At 43.4% G+C, this 17,524-nt stretch overlaps 1 protein-coding gene across 2 annotated transcripts in view; it reads right to left on the bottom strand.

Annotated features, from left to right (window-relative positions):
• The window catches only part of PI4KA (phosphatidylinositol 4-kinase alpha), a 614,454-nt gene that overhangs the window by 382,714 nt on the left and 214,216 nt on the right, over positions 1 to 17,524 (bottom strand). For both annotated transcript variants that reach the window (XM_086942716.1, XM_086942717.1), the window contains exon 15: positions 10,404 to 10,499. In XM_086942716.1, coding sequence (XP_086798842.1) covers positions 10,404 to 10,499 — 96 coding nt within the window. The remainder of the gene's footprint in view (positions 1 to 10,403; positions 10,500 to 17,524) is intronic.

Below are 17,524 nucleotides of genomic sequence, written 5' to 3'. Positions count from 1 at the left end.
GCACACCCGTCCCACTATAGTATACAAAAAGTGATAGATGGAACGCTTGAAATAAAATCTGGGGCTGCATCCCTCTCCATCATTATTTTCATTCAATGTTTATTTTAGGGTATTTCCCCATAAAACACACACATCATCAAAATTCAGTGTAAAAAAAGATAAATAAAATACATATATATATAAAAAAAATAGATCTTTATTAGTAGAATGAGCAACAACAGCAGTTGCAGTATCAGACATTACAAATGTACTGTCTATCAACACTTTGTTACAGTTTCCAATGATACATAAACATATAAAAATATTAGTGCATATCCAACAATTCATTACATCATATTAAAATGTTGCTTCATAGATACTAAATTGTTTTTAAAAAGCGAGCCAGACTAAACTACTGCACTTTTTGTGTCAGATCTCAGTAACAGCAAGGCCTCTTTATGCTGTACAACTCGTTACAAACGGCAAACCGGTAAAATCCACCTTTTCCATTAAGCCATGTATAATGGGTAACGACAACAACAACAAAAAGATAGTGTGACTGTTTTCTTATGTGATGGATACCACAGACAGCAGTCTAGTAGCAATGAAGAGCTGGTAGTTCACCAATAACTTTTAAAACCTCTTAATGGTAGGATTGCAGATCTAAACGTTACATATAAGTGTTTGGCTAACAAAAGGGTATTTCATCGACAAATTGTTCAAACTTTGGAGCATATTTAATATGCAAAAAGTGGTCAGCAATACTTCCAGCTCTCACAGATTGATACCCGGACTCCTTTATATTTAACCAGTCCAGTTTCTTTAAAAAACTGCATGCACATCTATTGATCGTGGTGGGTGCAACCCACAGCTCATGGAGGGAGTTCCAAGGCTATCAACCAATTTTTCACACACTTAAGCGAGGGTGTTATATAATCCTGATCAATAGCTATAAGCTCTTTTAAGCACGCTATATATGGGACTAATTCGTCTGTATACCAAATTCTACACCAGTATAAAAGTGGTCTAAGCCTAATTACATCTGTAATAATAACCATATCTAGATGAAGTGATAATGTAAAGGTAATCTGAGGAAAATGTAACTAAGCTTTTAAAAATGTATGTTCAGCACGAGAAAGACCAACTACACTGCTAAATCCGCACACGTCATCACCATAAGTTGCTGCCTCTATAGCCTTGTCTCTGTACACCTCCAGTAATGGCGATAATAATCTAGTACTTGTCAATTTAAAGTGCATTAATACAGTTGACGCAGAATATTGGAGTGCTAACTGGCTTTTAGAGATTTCTGAAGACCAGGACAAAGACTTAGTGAATTTCACCCCTAGATAATCAAAATGCATTACTCTTTCTATTGCTCTCTTGCCCACAGTCAGTAAAGGCTGCTACATTTTATACAGATTAAAGCCCACGTACTTAGTTTTCTGGGAGTTTAGTTCAAAGACCTCGAGCATCACAAAAACCCACGAGTTGGTCTGGAAGGCATTGAAGATGTTTTTGGATATTAGCAAAGCATCATCAACAAATAAGAGCAGGAACTCTTGGACCAGCCATGTTAAGGGAAATTATTTAAGGCACTAAGATAATCAATAACACCATTATTATAAAGCAAGAAAAGAACTGGTGCCATACACCACTGCCTACACCTTTATCAGTTGGGATATGATCAGTTAAAACCTCATTCTTCTTCCATCTGATCTGGGCATAAGTCTTATTAAGGAGTTTAAGAGTGTCCAGGGTGTTACATGGGACACCCATTTCCTTTAATACTGCCCATAATTTAGGTCTGGGGACTTTTTCAAATACTGCCTTTATATCGATAAACAAATTCCCCTGTTCTATTGCAAATGTTTTCCACTTAATAAGGGGAAAGCGGAAAATCTGGTCTGCAGTGTTCACTTTCTCCCTAAACCCTTCCTGTAAATGGGTACGGATAGTATTTCCCAACATCCAGTCATGAAGCTTGGTGAGCAGTGGTCTACAAAATATTTTTTGCACATTGTCAATTAGACTAATAGGACAATAGTTAGTGGGTTCCTCCATGTTCTCCTTTTTAAACATAGGGACAATTATTGCACCCCTCCAACTATCAGGAATATCAGCCCTAAGCTATTGCATTTGAGATTTCACTTGTGTATGGGCATCAAACCTTAGGTTCAGAGAGGAAAGATCCCCAAAACGTTTATCAGGGCCTGGCGCTTTACTACATTTGATCAATTCTATTGTTTCAGAGTATCTTGCAAAGTGAACTCAAGCCTTTTGTTCAAACTAATAAACCTAAATGATTTTTGTAGGGAGGCCATAGGTTTCTAAGAGTATAGATCACCAGAGTTTTTCATCCATAACTAGGGTAAGATGTGGCAATCTAAGGCAGCTTGTCTTTGGCTACGTCACTTGGCGACAGTATACCGAAATGTTCAACTGTCCTTAGATTTTACAGCTTCCATGAGGTACAACTAATTATTTGTTTCCCACTGTTTTCTAGCTTGAGCCAAAGTGGTCCTGTAACGTGTCCTTGCTTCTTTAATTTCCTCCCTCTTGCCTTCTTTAATTGCTGTTATAAGGACACTTCTTGCCATTCTACAAATACTTATGAACTAGCGAGTTTTCTGATTAATCCACCTACCTTGTTTATAATCCTTGGGAAAGTAGGCCTGAAGTGAAGCAAATAACGTATTATGAGTCAAAATTACTTTAAACCTGTATGACTATTCCAGTCTTTCACTAGGTCTGCAACCTCCACATAAATGGGAGAGGAGATGCCTTGATGAGCGACTAGTGAGTCCTAGGATATAGACCTCATATTGCTTTTCACAGTTAACCTATCATCAGTAATGTAGCTGGGAGAGCTCCTTATGCAATTAAATAAACCTTTTAATAACATGTGGAGGGCGTTGTGGTCAACAGCCATGGGGTCAATACCCCACATATCTTCCACAGCCTGCCACAGACTAGGAAAGACAATGATGTAATCTATTCTGCTCCTACAGTCTGTTTTATTGTAAGCTGGCACTCTTTACTATCGGAACCAGTCCAACCATTACATGCCCTTAACCCATAGTTCAGCATTAATGCGGATAGCTTGTATCGCCATAACAGACCCGTTTTTAATCATTTGGATGTCCAAAGCAAGTAAGCGCATCTTCTCGTGTTATGCTAAACAATGTTGATAAGGAATATGCTACTTACCAGTATGCATCTGTTCTTGGCATAGAGGGCTGCAGAGTGGTACATTTATGAATAGATCGCCGTCTGGTGTTGGGCTCGGATGATTGCACTTGTTTTTCTCTTGGAGAAGTCCTTTGTAGTCACAAGGCTGGTGACTCCTCCTTTGGGTGATAGTGCGCATGGACATCGGCTCCATCCTTAGATTGTTTTTTTCCGCCATCGGGTTCGGATGAGGATCGAATCGCTCCGGATCGACTTCGAGAAAAAGTTAAATTTCGGCGCGTATTCCCTTTCCAATTCGACGGGAATGTTAGATCAAAGTGTTCAAATGTAGTATTAAAATTTCCGACTAGGATTAACAGGCAGCTATCAATATTGGACTCCAAAACAACTTCAAGTATTTGTAGAGTCTCTGACGTGCAATGTTTCTAAATGGGACGATGATAGACATTGAAAAGTTTAATATTTCCCCTCCCGCAGTAAATGATTATGAGCCTGTGATATCTCTCGAATCAAAAAAGAATTGTTTAATCGTACAGGCAAGGGACAACATTTACCCAAATAACGAATCCTCCCGAAGTATGGCCTACTCCCTCATGAGAGGAGTCGAAAGATAAAACTGTCAAAATCTGATCGGTGTGTCGGAGACAGAAGCCAAGTTTCCTGGAAGAGGCATTTATCGGCCTAGTCACTAAATTCCTGCCAATCTGGATCATACATTTTGGACATCAAGCCTGCTAAATTTCATGACACAATCCGAATATTGGCCTTATCATTCAAAACGTGTTCTTTGAGTGCCAGCCTCTAGTGGGTTTGAGCCGTCAGCTGTAATATACCCCCGTTAACATCCTGTCCCCAATGTATGTTTACCTTCTGGGGCAAGAATCTCATTACAATATGTGGCTGATATGAAAGTTGTATCCCCACTAGCAGGGAAATCCTGACCGTGTCTGGGAAAGTGACTTTTATGGATAGATTGACAGATTAGTTCAGATCCCCCGACGACACAGGTCTGGGATAGTGGGGATACAATATTCTATGAGGGATGGGTTGCGTTTGGCCATTACAAAGTCAGACCGAATTAAGAAGTAGCATTTGCCCATATGTCCGAGCAAAAAATTGCTTTATTTATCAATAATGCTGCATTCTCATATTTCCCACTAAGAAGCTTTGGGACGGAGGAGCTACGCTAGCAAGCAAGATGGCCGCATAAGCTCCCAGCTCCGCCGACCTCCGCCAGCAGCTCTTATATCCTGAAAGTTGTCCTGTTTTCACACCGGACTCCCTTGTACATGAGGCGTTACTGACTCTGAAGGTGCAATCCCGAACTTTTTAACTCATCGGATGACGAAGATACGCCGTGTTTCATTCTTGGCCTAATTCAGTGTGGAAGCCGGGGCCTCGATTCCCAACCCATCCGGGCTGGAGTTGAACAACATCGGCTGTGGACTTTGGGCTTCGTCAGGTCTCCCGGACGGAGACACACTTTACTTGTTTTTAACGGCGATTTAGTATCCTGTCTACACCGCAGACGCTGCCACGTGACTCTTCGGTTGCTGCGGCCCTGTATCCGACACCCAGAGACACCGTAAGCCTCCCGGGGGTGATTGAAAATTAAACCTTATGACTATCCTTCGATCTGTACTATTTTCAATGCGCCGTATATCCTTTACCGCTGCCGGACCTCAGGGTTGCCGGCTGAAGAGCTGTGTTATTGGAACTTCTGATACGTATTGCCTACATGAGGTGACCGGCCCCTGTGGTTGTAGGGCTACTTCTGTAATTTTTGCTGAAAGATATAATAAAGGTTTTTTTAAAAAAAAGAAGCTTTGGGACATTGACCATACAGGCAACTCCCTCTCCGATCGAAGATGGTTCGTAAGGGAAACCGGAGCATGCATGTTCCCCATAGACCTTCCCTGGGCAATATTCATACTGGCTTCCAAAGGATAATTCGGTATCTCACCATACTTCGTTCTTTGTAATTTATTTCTAGGCCCAGGCCAGGTATCTTTTAATTTGGTCTGTCGGATTGGACAAGTGTGTTTTATCAGTAACATCTTGCAAATGCAAGTCAACCTTATCAATTGGCACAAAATTGACTTCAGGTTTACTGATCTTTGATAGTACCTACTACTGCATTAACCATTTGTTTTAGTTCTACTATTTCAGCACTTAAAAACTCTACTTTATCAACAAGTTGTTTCACATAGGTTGGAACAAATGCACAATCAGACAAATTCTGGGCAACATTTCTGTATTTCGATGCACTTAGGAAGCCCGATTGTGAGTCAATGAAGTTTGAACTATGCATATCTCGATAAGATCAGGTTATACTTTTGTTTGCAGCAGGAGATGTATGTTTCCTTGCTGTTGAGCCCTTATTGCTACTACTGCAATACGTTGTAAGCAAATTAACTGTTGACACTCGGGTCAATGAGTTATCTCCCAATTTTTTTAATATGTTTTAAAAAGATGACAGAAACCCTAGGTTTCACAATTGCAGATTTGCAAAAATTCTCCAGATTGTCAGGTCTATACAATAACTTGCTACACTTTTTTTGCTTTAACAGGACCTTGGAGTACTACAGCAGTTTCCCTTTGTCCATGTTTTTAACAAAAGCACATCAAAGAGCTGGACAGGTTAAGGTCAGATGACTCAGCACCCGATTGTGCACTATGAAAAACACTTGAAAACTCTTCTAAATGCAAAAATAGCAATAATCAGCACCACAGAAATGCAGAATTCTACTTGCCAAGTTCAAAGTCAACAGTGTTTATCCAGGCATGAAAAGTAAAAACCAAAGGGGGAAGGGGGCACCCTGGCCTTTTTAAGCCGATGACAGGCAAAGAAGGAACAGCCTCAGCCGAGGAAAAGGCTGTATAGCAAAAATGATCTGAGCACTTTGTAGCTCTGGTGCAGCAGTCCCAGCCCATCTCCAGAGCCTTCATGGAGCTTGGAGTCCTCGAATAATGTGCTTGTTGTCCCATGCAGTATGAGTGATCCGATGCTTCGTATCTCTGGTGGGGTAGTCCAATCACTCTCCTGAGGGTTCCTGGGGCTTGGAGTCCCCGACCAAGGTGCTAGTTGACCCAGACAAAAGGTGCTTGTTGACCCACGCAGCAGCAGTGATCCGACTGCTTAGTAGCGCTGGTGCGACACTCCCCAACCCTCTCCTGAGCCTTCCTGTGGCTTGGAGTCCCTGACCAAGGTACTTTTCCCATGCAGAGGGAGTGACTGGAGTGCTTTATAGCGCTGGTGCAACAGTCTCACCCCTCTCCTGAGGCTTCCTGGGACTTGGAACTCCGACCAAGGTGCTTGTAGACTCGTGCCCTGGTGTGGCTTTCCCACTCTCCTGAGGCTTGGAGACCAAACAAAGGTGCTTGTTGTCCAGCATAGCGAAATTGATCAGAGTGCTTTTTAGCGCTGTTGCGACAGTCCCTCCCCTCTCCTGAGGCTTTATGGGTCACAGAGTTCGGACCCAGGTGCTTGTAGACCCAACGCAGAGGGCGTGATCATAGCAATGGCGCTGCAGTACCACCCTTATCCTGAGGCCTCCTGAGGCTAGGAGCTCAAACCAAGTTGCTTGTTGTCCCACACTGCGGAAGTGATCGGAGTGCTATACAGCGCTGGCGCAACAGTCCCTCCCCTCTCCTGAGGCTTGCTGGGTGTTAGAGCTCCGACCAAGGTGCTTGTAGACAGGAGTGATCCGAGTGCTGGCGCAGCAATCTCGGCCCTCCTCTCCTGAGGTTTCCAGGGGCATGGGACTCAAACCAAGGTGCTTGATGTCTCGCACAGCAAAAGTAATCTGAGTGCTTTGAAGCGCTGGTGCGACAGTCCCTCCCCTCTCCTGTGGCTTCCTGGGTATTAAAGCTCTGAACAAGGTACCTGTAGACCCCACACAGAGGGAGTGATCAAAGCGCTGCCACGACAGTCCCGCCCCTCTCCTGAGGCATCCTGGGGCTTGGAGTATCGACCATGGTGCTTGTTGTCCTGCACAGCGGAAGTGATCTGAGTGTGGTTGTATGACGTTACAATGCATATTCTTACAACGCATGCCTTCACAACACATTTTTCACATCGCAACATCCTTTACAATGCATTCCATTACAACACATGCCATTACAACGAGTTGTCTAAAACTACCTTTACAACGCATTCCATTACATCGCATACTACCTTTACAACGCATACCATTACAACGCATACCATTACATTGCATGTATGGTAAGTATTGGATAGTATAGGGGTAAAAATTACTATTCTAACTCCAGGGGGTGCAACAATAGGTTGCATTTTGGATAGTGTAAGGGTACTATGCGTTGTAATGGTATGCATTGTAAGGACTGCGTTGTAATGACATGCGTTGTAATGGTATGCGTTATAGTGTCATGCGATGTAATGGTTGCGTTGTAATGGCATGCGATGCGAATGTTGCGATGTAATGACTGCGTTGTAATGGAAGTGTGTTGTAAAAGTTGTGTTGTAAAGGTTGTTTCCCGCTGGTGCTTCAGTCCCCAACCCTCTCCTGAGCCTTACTGCTAAGTTAAGAATATCTATATAGCGCATGGCTGCCCCAACAACAAGGCATCCCAGCAACTGTGGCTTGAAGTTCCAGACAAAGGTGCCTGTAACCTAGGGCCGGTTTCACTCTAGTTGGGGCTCATCAGCCAGGTACAGCTTGACTCCAGTGACACAGTGTGCATAGGACCCACGATGGACTGGGGTGAGGCCTTAAATAATTACCAGTGGTTGAGGGTGATATCAAGTATTCCATCCATTACTTTTTTGTATACTAAGTGGGACAGGTATGCCCAGCCACTGGAACCAAGCTGTACCTGCCTGATAAGCACCAACTAGGGAGAAACTAGTTCTGGGCTACTTGTGTTCAGGTTAGATCTAGCCTGGCAGTTCGGTTTGGACTGTTCCCATTGGAGAAGGGGCAAGACGGATTTGCATAGTCCAATCCCTGGTGACATGGTGTGAAAAAACTCTTTAGACTGTGATGCGGCCCGAGTAATTACCAGTAGCTGAATGTCATCCATCAAGATTTTGAATTATTTTATTATTTTTAGGTCTCAGGTAGACAGCGCATGCGATGCCTCGGAGAGACGTGTTGTGTTCTATCTGTGGGCTTACAGGGCGCCCATCTACTACCATTGGTAGACTTCAGCATCGCTCTCATTTTCTTTGATACCATTTGTCATGATACTTGGGCGTCATGCCCTCCTTTTGTGTTTGGCCCTCCCATAGTACATGGACCAAGTACATGTCTCCTTACACTGCTCCCGGTTTGCAGAGCTATTTTTTCTTTGTTTTCAAGCACTTTATAAGTACCACCTGTGTTTTCAGGCCGTCTCCCTTGGACGCATGCACACATACCACTAAAATGTATGCCATGTACATAAACAAATGCATTTCCTAAAAAGCTGTTCAAACTCAAACAGCACCTGTTTATTTTGTTTGGCACGATCCGATGCAATTGAAGCGCTCGCATCAGTCGTCTATTGTACTGGAGCACTTTAAGTGCTCACCAGTTACATTAAACAATGACACATTAATTTTTGTTGCTAATCAGGATTCAATTAAGATTTTTTCCCATCCCCAGCTGTATCTCCTGCTTCACCAGTACCCTCACGACATGCCTCGTCGCTGCATTTATTTTTTTTAAAAACACAATTTGATGGTATTGGAGCATTTGCTCCCTTCACCGTCTTCCCATAGTTCTAACACCAGCTGATGTACTGGAGCACATTTAGTGCTCACCAGTTACATGACATAATGACACATTCCTTGTTGCAGGCATGGGGAAGCGCAAGTGATTTGCCCAGAATCACAAATTGCTCAGCCAACCCAGAGATTCGAACCTGGTACCCCAGTTATCCTGTCATCTGTTCTGGCCATTACGCCACATCCTTGCTTCATTTCAAAGCTCAACTGTTTCTCGCTATCACTTCCACATTTCTTCAGCAACACCGAACAAGCACTGGTAAAGCCAATAGATATCTGGGGAAACATCCTTAACAACGAAGTTTAAATTACGACTTGCATGAACAACGAAGTCGAACAACGAAAAATCTTAACAACGACTTGCCTAAACCACGACTTTAGTTAACAACGAAGCTTAATAGATGCTTCTGCCTTCTGTCATCAAGATACATTGAAAAAAATGACCACTAGATGGCACTGCGCAGTCAAAACTGTTGAAGATGGACAGAAACATTGCGAGGCCTTCAATATTTGCAAGGGAAATAATATTTCTAATAATAATGACTATTCTAGAGGGAAAACTGGGCTGAAATGCCGGCATGGCATGGGGGAGTGTGTTGTCTGTCATGAGACCAGTTAGGCCTTAGAGAGGCATCCCGCAGTGTAATCTCCACACACAGAGAAAGAATAGCAGCATTACCCCAAAAAAACAGGCAGAGTTAAGCACTCTGCACTGATTTTAAAAAAGGACCGGGCAGACCTACAACATAAAAAAACACAGCACACCGCTGATAACTCACATGGCTTAAGTGCCCAGCACATCTTTGTATAATAAACAGTGTCTCTGGGGCTCACCCTTGTCGAAAGTAATTCAGGAGGTAAATCCTTTAGCACATCGTATAGTGGTATTCAAATTTTAAAAAATGTATCACAGATTGTTGCCAAAAAGGCCTATGGAAGGTTAATTACAAATGAGTGAAGCAAGATAACTTAAATATTGCAAGTCCGCTAAAGAGTAGCAAGAAAGCAAGTTGCTCATGATATGTTCTGAAGGTAGTGGTAGGTTCGGTAATTATGTAAATGGATTTTGTTTCGTGTTTCAGGAAGTCGTGGTTTACTACTTAGTGGTTTGGCTTTGATCGTTGTTTAAGCACTAGTGATTTAGGAAGTAGTTGTATAATCATACAATCAGATATCTGCAATGCCCAAGCTTTTGGCCTTCTCAATGAAAATGTCTTGTAGCCATGTAGTCTTGCAGCACATCTGAACAGCTGCTGTGCTGCTAGACAACATGGCTAAAAGACATTCACATGGACAAGGCAAATAGCTCGGGCATTGCTGAGATCTATTGGCTTTGCAAATGATTGTTTGGCAATTGGAAGTAAGCAAAAAATAACTGTGTGCAGCATCTCGAACTTAGAAACCAACGGTCTGCTTACCTCGCTTCCTTAATGCTTTCTCGCAAAAGAAAGCATTAAGGAAGCAACTGGTAACATGAAGAGATCTGTAATGCTAGAAGACTTACTTTTCATTCTCCTGGGAGATGTAGAGACGGTTAGATAAACTGGCCAAGAAAGCCTCAACGATAACTGGATCAATAGTTAAACCAGCATTCAGACACCTGCAGAAGACAGAACCAACATAAGCATCATGCAGTGAAGCACTGCTACCAAGATGGGGCTGGAACGGTTTGAGTTTTAACAAATGAAAAACATGATGTATTTTCGATGCACCGCTTGCTTTCAGATTGCACTGTTTGTCAAGGCACACCTGTGCAACAAGAATATAGAAAATCCCCACTACATGCACAGCTGTAGTGCAGATGTTTAATGTGTTGGATAGTTGTGTGAAGTTTTGTATGGGATGCTAACTCATGCAAATGTTATACTGTAGAGTTGGGGTGCAAGAGCTGATGGCACACCTATACTGCAAATGCATGGGTGCTCTAATCCTCTCTACAGCCCAAACTTTGAAGTGTTCACTCTCACTATAAAACTATACTGCTGAAATGATGTGCTAGCTCTGACTGTATGACAGTTATGCAGTGCAGATGTATCCAGTGCTGGCCACCAGAGCACATTTTTTACAGCATAGTTATAATGCTAAGGGGTGCATGCTCTCAGGACATAACTATAGCCCAGATGTTTGTGGTGTTTCCATTCACTGTGCAGATATAGTGTTGATGTATATAGTCCTAGCTCACGTGACACAGTTACAGCGAAAATATGCATGTGTATGGATCAAGGCATGACTACCCTTCAGATGCATGAGATGGGTCACATCTCAAAGCCCAGCTGTAATGCAGATGCATGAGTTAAAAGATTTAATTGAATGGATCTGCTACAAATATATGTGGCAAGATCGTTCATAGTACAGCAATGTTGTGTGTGAATGCTGCAGATGCGTGGGACCAGCTCTTACAGCACAACTAAAATGCATAGGTATGCGTACTACCTCTCATGGCATTACTATACTGCAGTTGTCGGAGTGCTAGCTGTCATGACCAGGTATACTGTGGAAGCCTAGGATTCAGCTCTCTGGCATGGGTAGAAACACAAATGTAAGGGATGTTAGCTCTGAAGGCACGGATATATAATAAATGTGTGGGATACTTCCACTCATGGCTTGGACATATTCCTGATATACAAGATGTTTGCTTTAGGACATGGATGCATTCCAGATGTATGGGATGATACCACTCACACTCGAAATACTCCTGACATATGAGGTGCTGGCCTTACGGACTGGGATATATTGTAAATGTGTACGGTGCAAGTTCAGAAACATGGACATTATAGGGATTTCTGTGGTATCAAAATGCTCATTATCTGTAGGGTGCAAGTTCTTAGGACACAAGAATACAGTAGACTTATGTGGTGCCAGATCTCAAGGCATGGAAATGCTTCTTTGGTGTTGGCTGCTAGTTCTTAGGGCATGGGTGTAATTCAGATGCATCACATATCCGCCATCCTTAAAATAGACATACATATGATAGAACAGGTAACTGGGATGTATATATCGGTCTATATCAGTATATGATTTAGATATATATTTTAAAAATGTGACTTACCCTGTAAGTATTTGTTTGTAGCATGTAGTTCTGTAGTTTCACATGCTTAGCATACTCCTGCCATCTAGTGCTGGGCTCAGACAATTGCAAGAAATATTTCTTCTAAGCAGACTTTTGAGTCACAAGATGTAGTATTACTGCACCACTAAGGGCACCAATTCCATGTTAGACTGTTTTTGCACAGCGGGTGAAAGTAAACAGGGAGTATGAACTTATATAAGGTGTGTGAAGTGCAAAGTACCGTGCAAACTCAGGAAGTTGGAGATCTGTATAAAAACACAAGTTTCTGGGGAGAAGGGCAGGCAGATGTCAATCTACAGCACTATACACTACAAACAGACGCTTTCAAGGTAAGTAGCATTTCCCACTCGTAGAATGTGTGGCTGTAGATACACATGCTTAGGAGAGATTGTAAAGCAGTGCTCTCCAGAAGCGGTTTTTAGCGTCTTGATGATGCAGATGTTCGAAATAAGGCTTAAACACCGTTTAGCCCACCATGGCTTGTTGACGGGGTAAGACGTCCACGAAGTAGCACTTGGTGAAGGAATGTTATGTTGACCAAGTGGCTGCCTTACAAATATTCACTAGTGGGATGTTACCTAGGAAGGCCTTTGTTGCTCCTTTCTTACTAGTGGAATGAGCACTGGGCGGAGAAGGAAGGACTCTCTTTTCTTTGTATTAGCATGGTTCATACATATTACTAGCCACCTAACTATGCCTACCCTGAGAATAGGAAATGTCAACAAAATGTTGATCAGATTTACAGAAAGGCTTGATTATATCAAGGAAATAAGTACGGGCTCTTTTGCATTTTATGGTGACGGGCATAAGAGAGTTGTAGACACCACTGCCTTGATGTTGCCGGTGCACCTTCTTAATGGTGCCATTTTGTAGGACTGTGTGCACTCTTTTCTGAAGAATAGACAGATGTTCTTTGCTAAGAGCGTATGTACAGGTAGAGATATTGGGAGGGATTATGTGTAGTTCGAGGCAACAGCCTTGTTGAACCACTGCTAGAACCAACTGATTGGATGTAATTTCTTTCCAAAGAGAGAGGTATCCTCCCCACAACAGGTGATGTGTGATCCAGGGAGGTAGGGCAAGTCACTGTTTGGAGGTAGCAGCTCTTTTTATGAAGCCCCCTTTGCCCATACCTCTTTTGTCACCCCTTAGGTGCCCCAGTGTACTATCCTCCCTTGCTGGTGGAAAGAGCTGCTGCTGCCTCCAGAAGGAGTGCGGTTGTTTGAACAATGTTCCCTTTGTTCGTGCCCTTCGCTGCTGTTTATGAAAGCAGCCCCTCAAAGAAGTGGTTTGGAACACCCCATGGACTTTCCAACCTTCGTATAGTTTTTAATTTGTTTGAGCAGCTTGTTAACCTGTGGCCAGAAAAAATGCCTCCCATCAAACGAGAGGTTGACTTCAAGCTTAGGCCCAGAGTACAAAGCCATGCGTGGCGCCTGAGAATAATGCTAGTATTGATGTTCCTAGAGACTGCGTCGGCAGCATCTGATGCACAGCAAATTTGGGTGTTAGAGATGACTGCCCTCAGATACTATCGCCTTCCCTTGTTTTCTGTACTGCACCAATAGATATTTAAGGAGTTCTCACATCTCTTCCCAGAGGACTTATCTATGGTATCTTGACAGAAGTAACACAGAATTGGTTCTACACCAATTGGTTGCTTCGTCTACTAATTCCATCTTGCCCGCTTCAACTTATTTTGCTCTCCTTGTCTGGATGAGAAATAATATCACTAGTGGCCAGGGCAGAGGTGCACTTGAGGGCTATGTTCACATGCGAGTCAAGAAGAACCCACCCCTTAATGAAAACGGAGACCACTTCTGGAGGGTTTTCATTTATTCTCAACCCTTAAGGCCACCGCCCTGGCATTGACAGGCTCCTAAAGTTATTCAGAGCAGATTTTAGCATGCCCTCTTACAATAAATACAAAACTGGACAGTGCACTCTGACTCAGCTAGTGTTTCTAAAAGGAATTCATCCTCCTCTTGGTTGACATGCATGTTCACTTTATGAAAGGCTGCTGCCCTTTGAATTACCTAATGATAGGCCATGGTGTCATCAGCGGGTGAGACCTTTAATAGGTAGCGTTCGAGATCTGGATCACCTGGGGTGTCTACATTATAGTCATCACAGGCGTCATTGGTGGGACCTGGCCCATAAGGGCTGCATAGGTCTGCTAATGAGAGTGAGGACCACTCTGGCACTCTGGAAAAGGCAGTGGAGGTGGTGTGTAAGGGCTTGGTGATGGGATGGATTTGGAGGGGTTGATGTAGAGGTGGGCTTTGTCATTCGGCGCCCGCTCTGGAGGAAGATTCCCACTTGAAGGCTAGCCTTCTCCATAAAAGAAGATGTTCTGAGACACTGATGTAGGCATCGTTGACAAAATTTTGCTTGTAGCAGGTTGAATAAATAGACATTTCTGCCAGGCACTGAATACTTGCTGAAGTTTATCAGGGATCGGAGACTGGCTCCGTGAGCTGACCGAGGTCTTGAAGTCTGCTGTGCTTTCAGTTTCAGCTTTTGAGAAGAGCTTTGGGATCAACAAACGTTTAGGCACAGATTGAGACTTGTGCCCTGGTGCAGATGAAGCCTTTGGTGCTGGCTTCAGGCTAGAGCGACGGTGCTCAGTGCCCCTGAGGCGGCTCGGGCCCGAACGTTGATGGGAGAGGACGCCCTTGTATGGAGGTCTGCTAGGCTCCAAAGGCTTATGCTGGACACAACCGAATACAGTGTGGGGCCTTAGCTGGCTTTTTATTTTCGCCCATGCTCGGAACTCAACGTCCAGCTCCTGCAGGAGTGGTGCTGTACTTTGGCGTGGAACTTCTTTAGGGGACCCTTGCTTGGTGATATGGGCTGAAGGAATACTCATGACGCTAGTTGTGGTTTTGGTGTGTGGGCTGATAGGCCTTAGCATCAGCCCAATGCCTCCATTTCCTCATTGTTGGACTTATTAAAAGACCGCTCTGACCTGGGAGACGGTTGTGTAGCTGGGAGATCTGTGGGGCCGGCGTCCTCTTATTCTTCGGCATTAAGGGGATCTTCTTATCCAAAGTGATCTAGGGTGTGCGCGGAGCTGTTTGGCCCACCCTCTAGTATGCCCAGTGCCATTCCCTTCAAGATTGAAGGAGAGGCACATTGCACAGGAGCATTGTTGTAGGTGGGGGACAGACACCAATTACACACTTTGTCCTGGTCCATCCATGGGTATTTTGTAGTGTGGACAATTTTCAAAGGGTGTATGTTACATCAACAATGCAAAGGGGCTTCAATTACAGTCAAATACTATACACTTTGGGAAGGTGAAAGTTATAGAGCTTACTCAAATTCGACACCAAAAGATCTATAAGGAACCGAACTGTGACAATGGAACAATTTTTTAACACAACAAGCTCGGAGCCCACTTGGTACATGCCCAAACCTAATGGCAGAAAAACAGTCTAACATGGAGTTGGTGCCCACATCACATCTCATGACTCAAGAGACTTCTTTGAAGAAACACAACTTGCAAACATTCGAGCACTAGATGGCAGGAATATGCTAAGCATTTGTATCCACAGCCAGGCCTGCTACAAACATATATAAATTTGGAAGATATCCTAGCCCTTAGGGAATTTACATGCACCGGATTCATTTGGTGCTAGACCTCACAGCATGGATATGCTCCTTACGTATGTGGTGATAGTTTTTAGGACATGGATATATATTCAAGATGTGTTAGATGCTAGCCACCTTTGAATAGACATGCTCATAATAGAAGAGGTAACTGGGACTTGGATATAAATTACAAACGCATGTCTTGCGAGCTCTCATGGCATGGACTTGCTCTTTATGTATGGGGAGCCAGCTCTAGGGACATGGCAATGCTACATTCGCTATACCTCATGGTAAGGGTGTAAGTATATTCCAGATGGATCAGTTGTTAGCCAGAACACATGAATATATTATAAATGCATGGAGTGCTAGCTCTTAAGTAAATTACATGCTCCTGATGAAAGTGGTGCTAGCCCTCCTGGTCTGGACATATTCCTTATACATGGGGTCCTTGGGTTTATTCCAAATGTAAGCAGTCTTTGACTAGTGTTGTCTTTTTGAATTAATGAGGCCTATTTTGCAGGAAAGCTGCCACAGAGAGTAAATGTGCACTAATCAAGGATTATGCTAGGCCTTCCCTTTGTGGGTTTAACAAGTAGTAGATAATGTCTTGCACAGGGACCTGCAATGTCTGCTTATCAAACGTGGCACAGTAGTAATCAAATGTTTTCCATTTGGCAGTGTCACAAGCCCTTGCTAAGAATGAGCATGCACTATTCTGAAACCTAAAGGTACCCAAACTCTAAGATTTCAGGTGCCAAATCGCTAGACTCTGTGCCCCAAGACTCCAATGCTGTAACAGACTTTGATGTTGTATGAGTATTTCTGCACATAGAGTTCTTTTTTCGGCGGGTGTATAGACATCTCTAGACGTAGTGACTACCAAGGTTGCCTTACGCTGGTGGGTGCTATTAGGATAAGTCTCATGCAAGTTCTTGTTCTACCTTTGCAGTTTCGGTTGAACTCTGGTTTCCAACAATGCTAGATCCTCCTACTGAGCGGTCCCTAGTGACCACTGTCTAGCCAAACACCCCTGTAGAAGCTGCATGTGCAACTGAGCATTTAGACCTATTGCAATATAAATGCCTTACTCTCAACTGTTTCACGCAGAGCAGTGGAATGACGTCATGTAGCGCTTCAATTTGAAGTCCTCTGTGACGATGTAGCAGTTGGGCAGTCGAGGGTCAAGTACTGGCCTTGGAATTCAGTTTTTCCTTACTTATTGCCCATAATGCCGACTGGCATGTAGGGCAGCAACAAAGGACCTCCACTTCTGTGTCTTGGGCAATTTTATGTTGGATGCCTCAACTGTAGCTCAAGGTTATTATTTCGGTTTTCACAGTTCACCTCTAGGTGTTCTTCGAACAGCCTCTCTTCCGTTTGGGTTCTGTGGAGAGTAGCTCTTGTGATGGAGTCTTGTTGTTTTCTGATGGTGTGTCCTATCCATCTTTTTCTCATAATGATGGCGTCAATGCTATCTTGTTTGCATATCGTGAGGAGTTCCTGGACGGAGCTAGTTCATGCTCATAAAAGGTGCAAGATTCTTCTTAGGTTTCTGGTGTGGAAAGCGGACAGAGTTTTCTTGAGGATTGGAAAATATATGGAGTTAACTCCTCCTCACCACTAGTGTGGTGAACTGGTTCCATAACTCTCTTTTAAAGCAATGCCTGCACTTCTTAATGCAGCAGTCTTTGGTGGTCTTGGTTGATGCGGTAGCAGCATGGTGGAATATTGGGTGGTATGGTATGAAACGCCAGGAACTGTCCATAGGCAACAATGCAAAGAACCTACTTGTTCGAGGTTAGCTCTTTCACTGACAAAGATATAAAATTATTTGTCCCCGACAGATGTTGTATGGAAGGACATTGATTTGAGGCAGAGGAATCTTTGCATTGAACACCTTTGGCATTGCTGTTGCTGTTGCTCCAGAAACCATCACTGGTGAAGGTATTTGGAGTTCCCTC

This window comes from Lissotriton vulgaris, chromosome 11 (assembly GCF_964263255.1).
Source record: "Lissotriton vulgaris chromosome 11, aLisVul1.2, whole genome shotgun sequence".
In the NCBI taxonomy this organism is placed as follows: domain Eukaryota; kingdom Metazoa; phylum Chordata; class Amphibia; order Caudata; family Salamandridae; genus Lissotriton; species Lissotriton vulgaris.
This window is presented reverse-complemented; position numbering and strand designations above follow the sequence as displayed.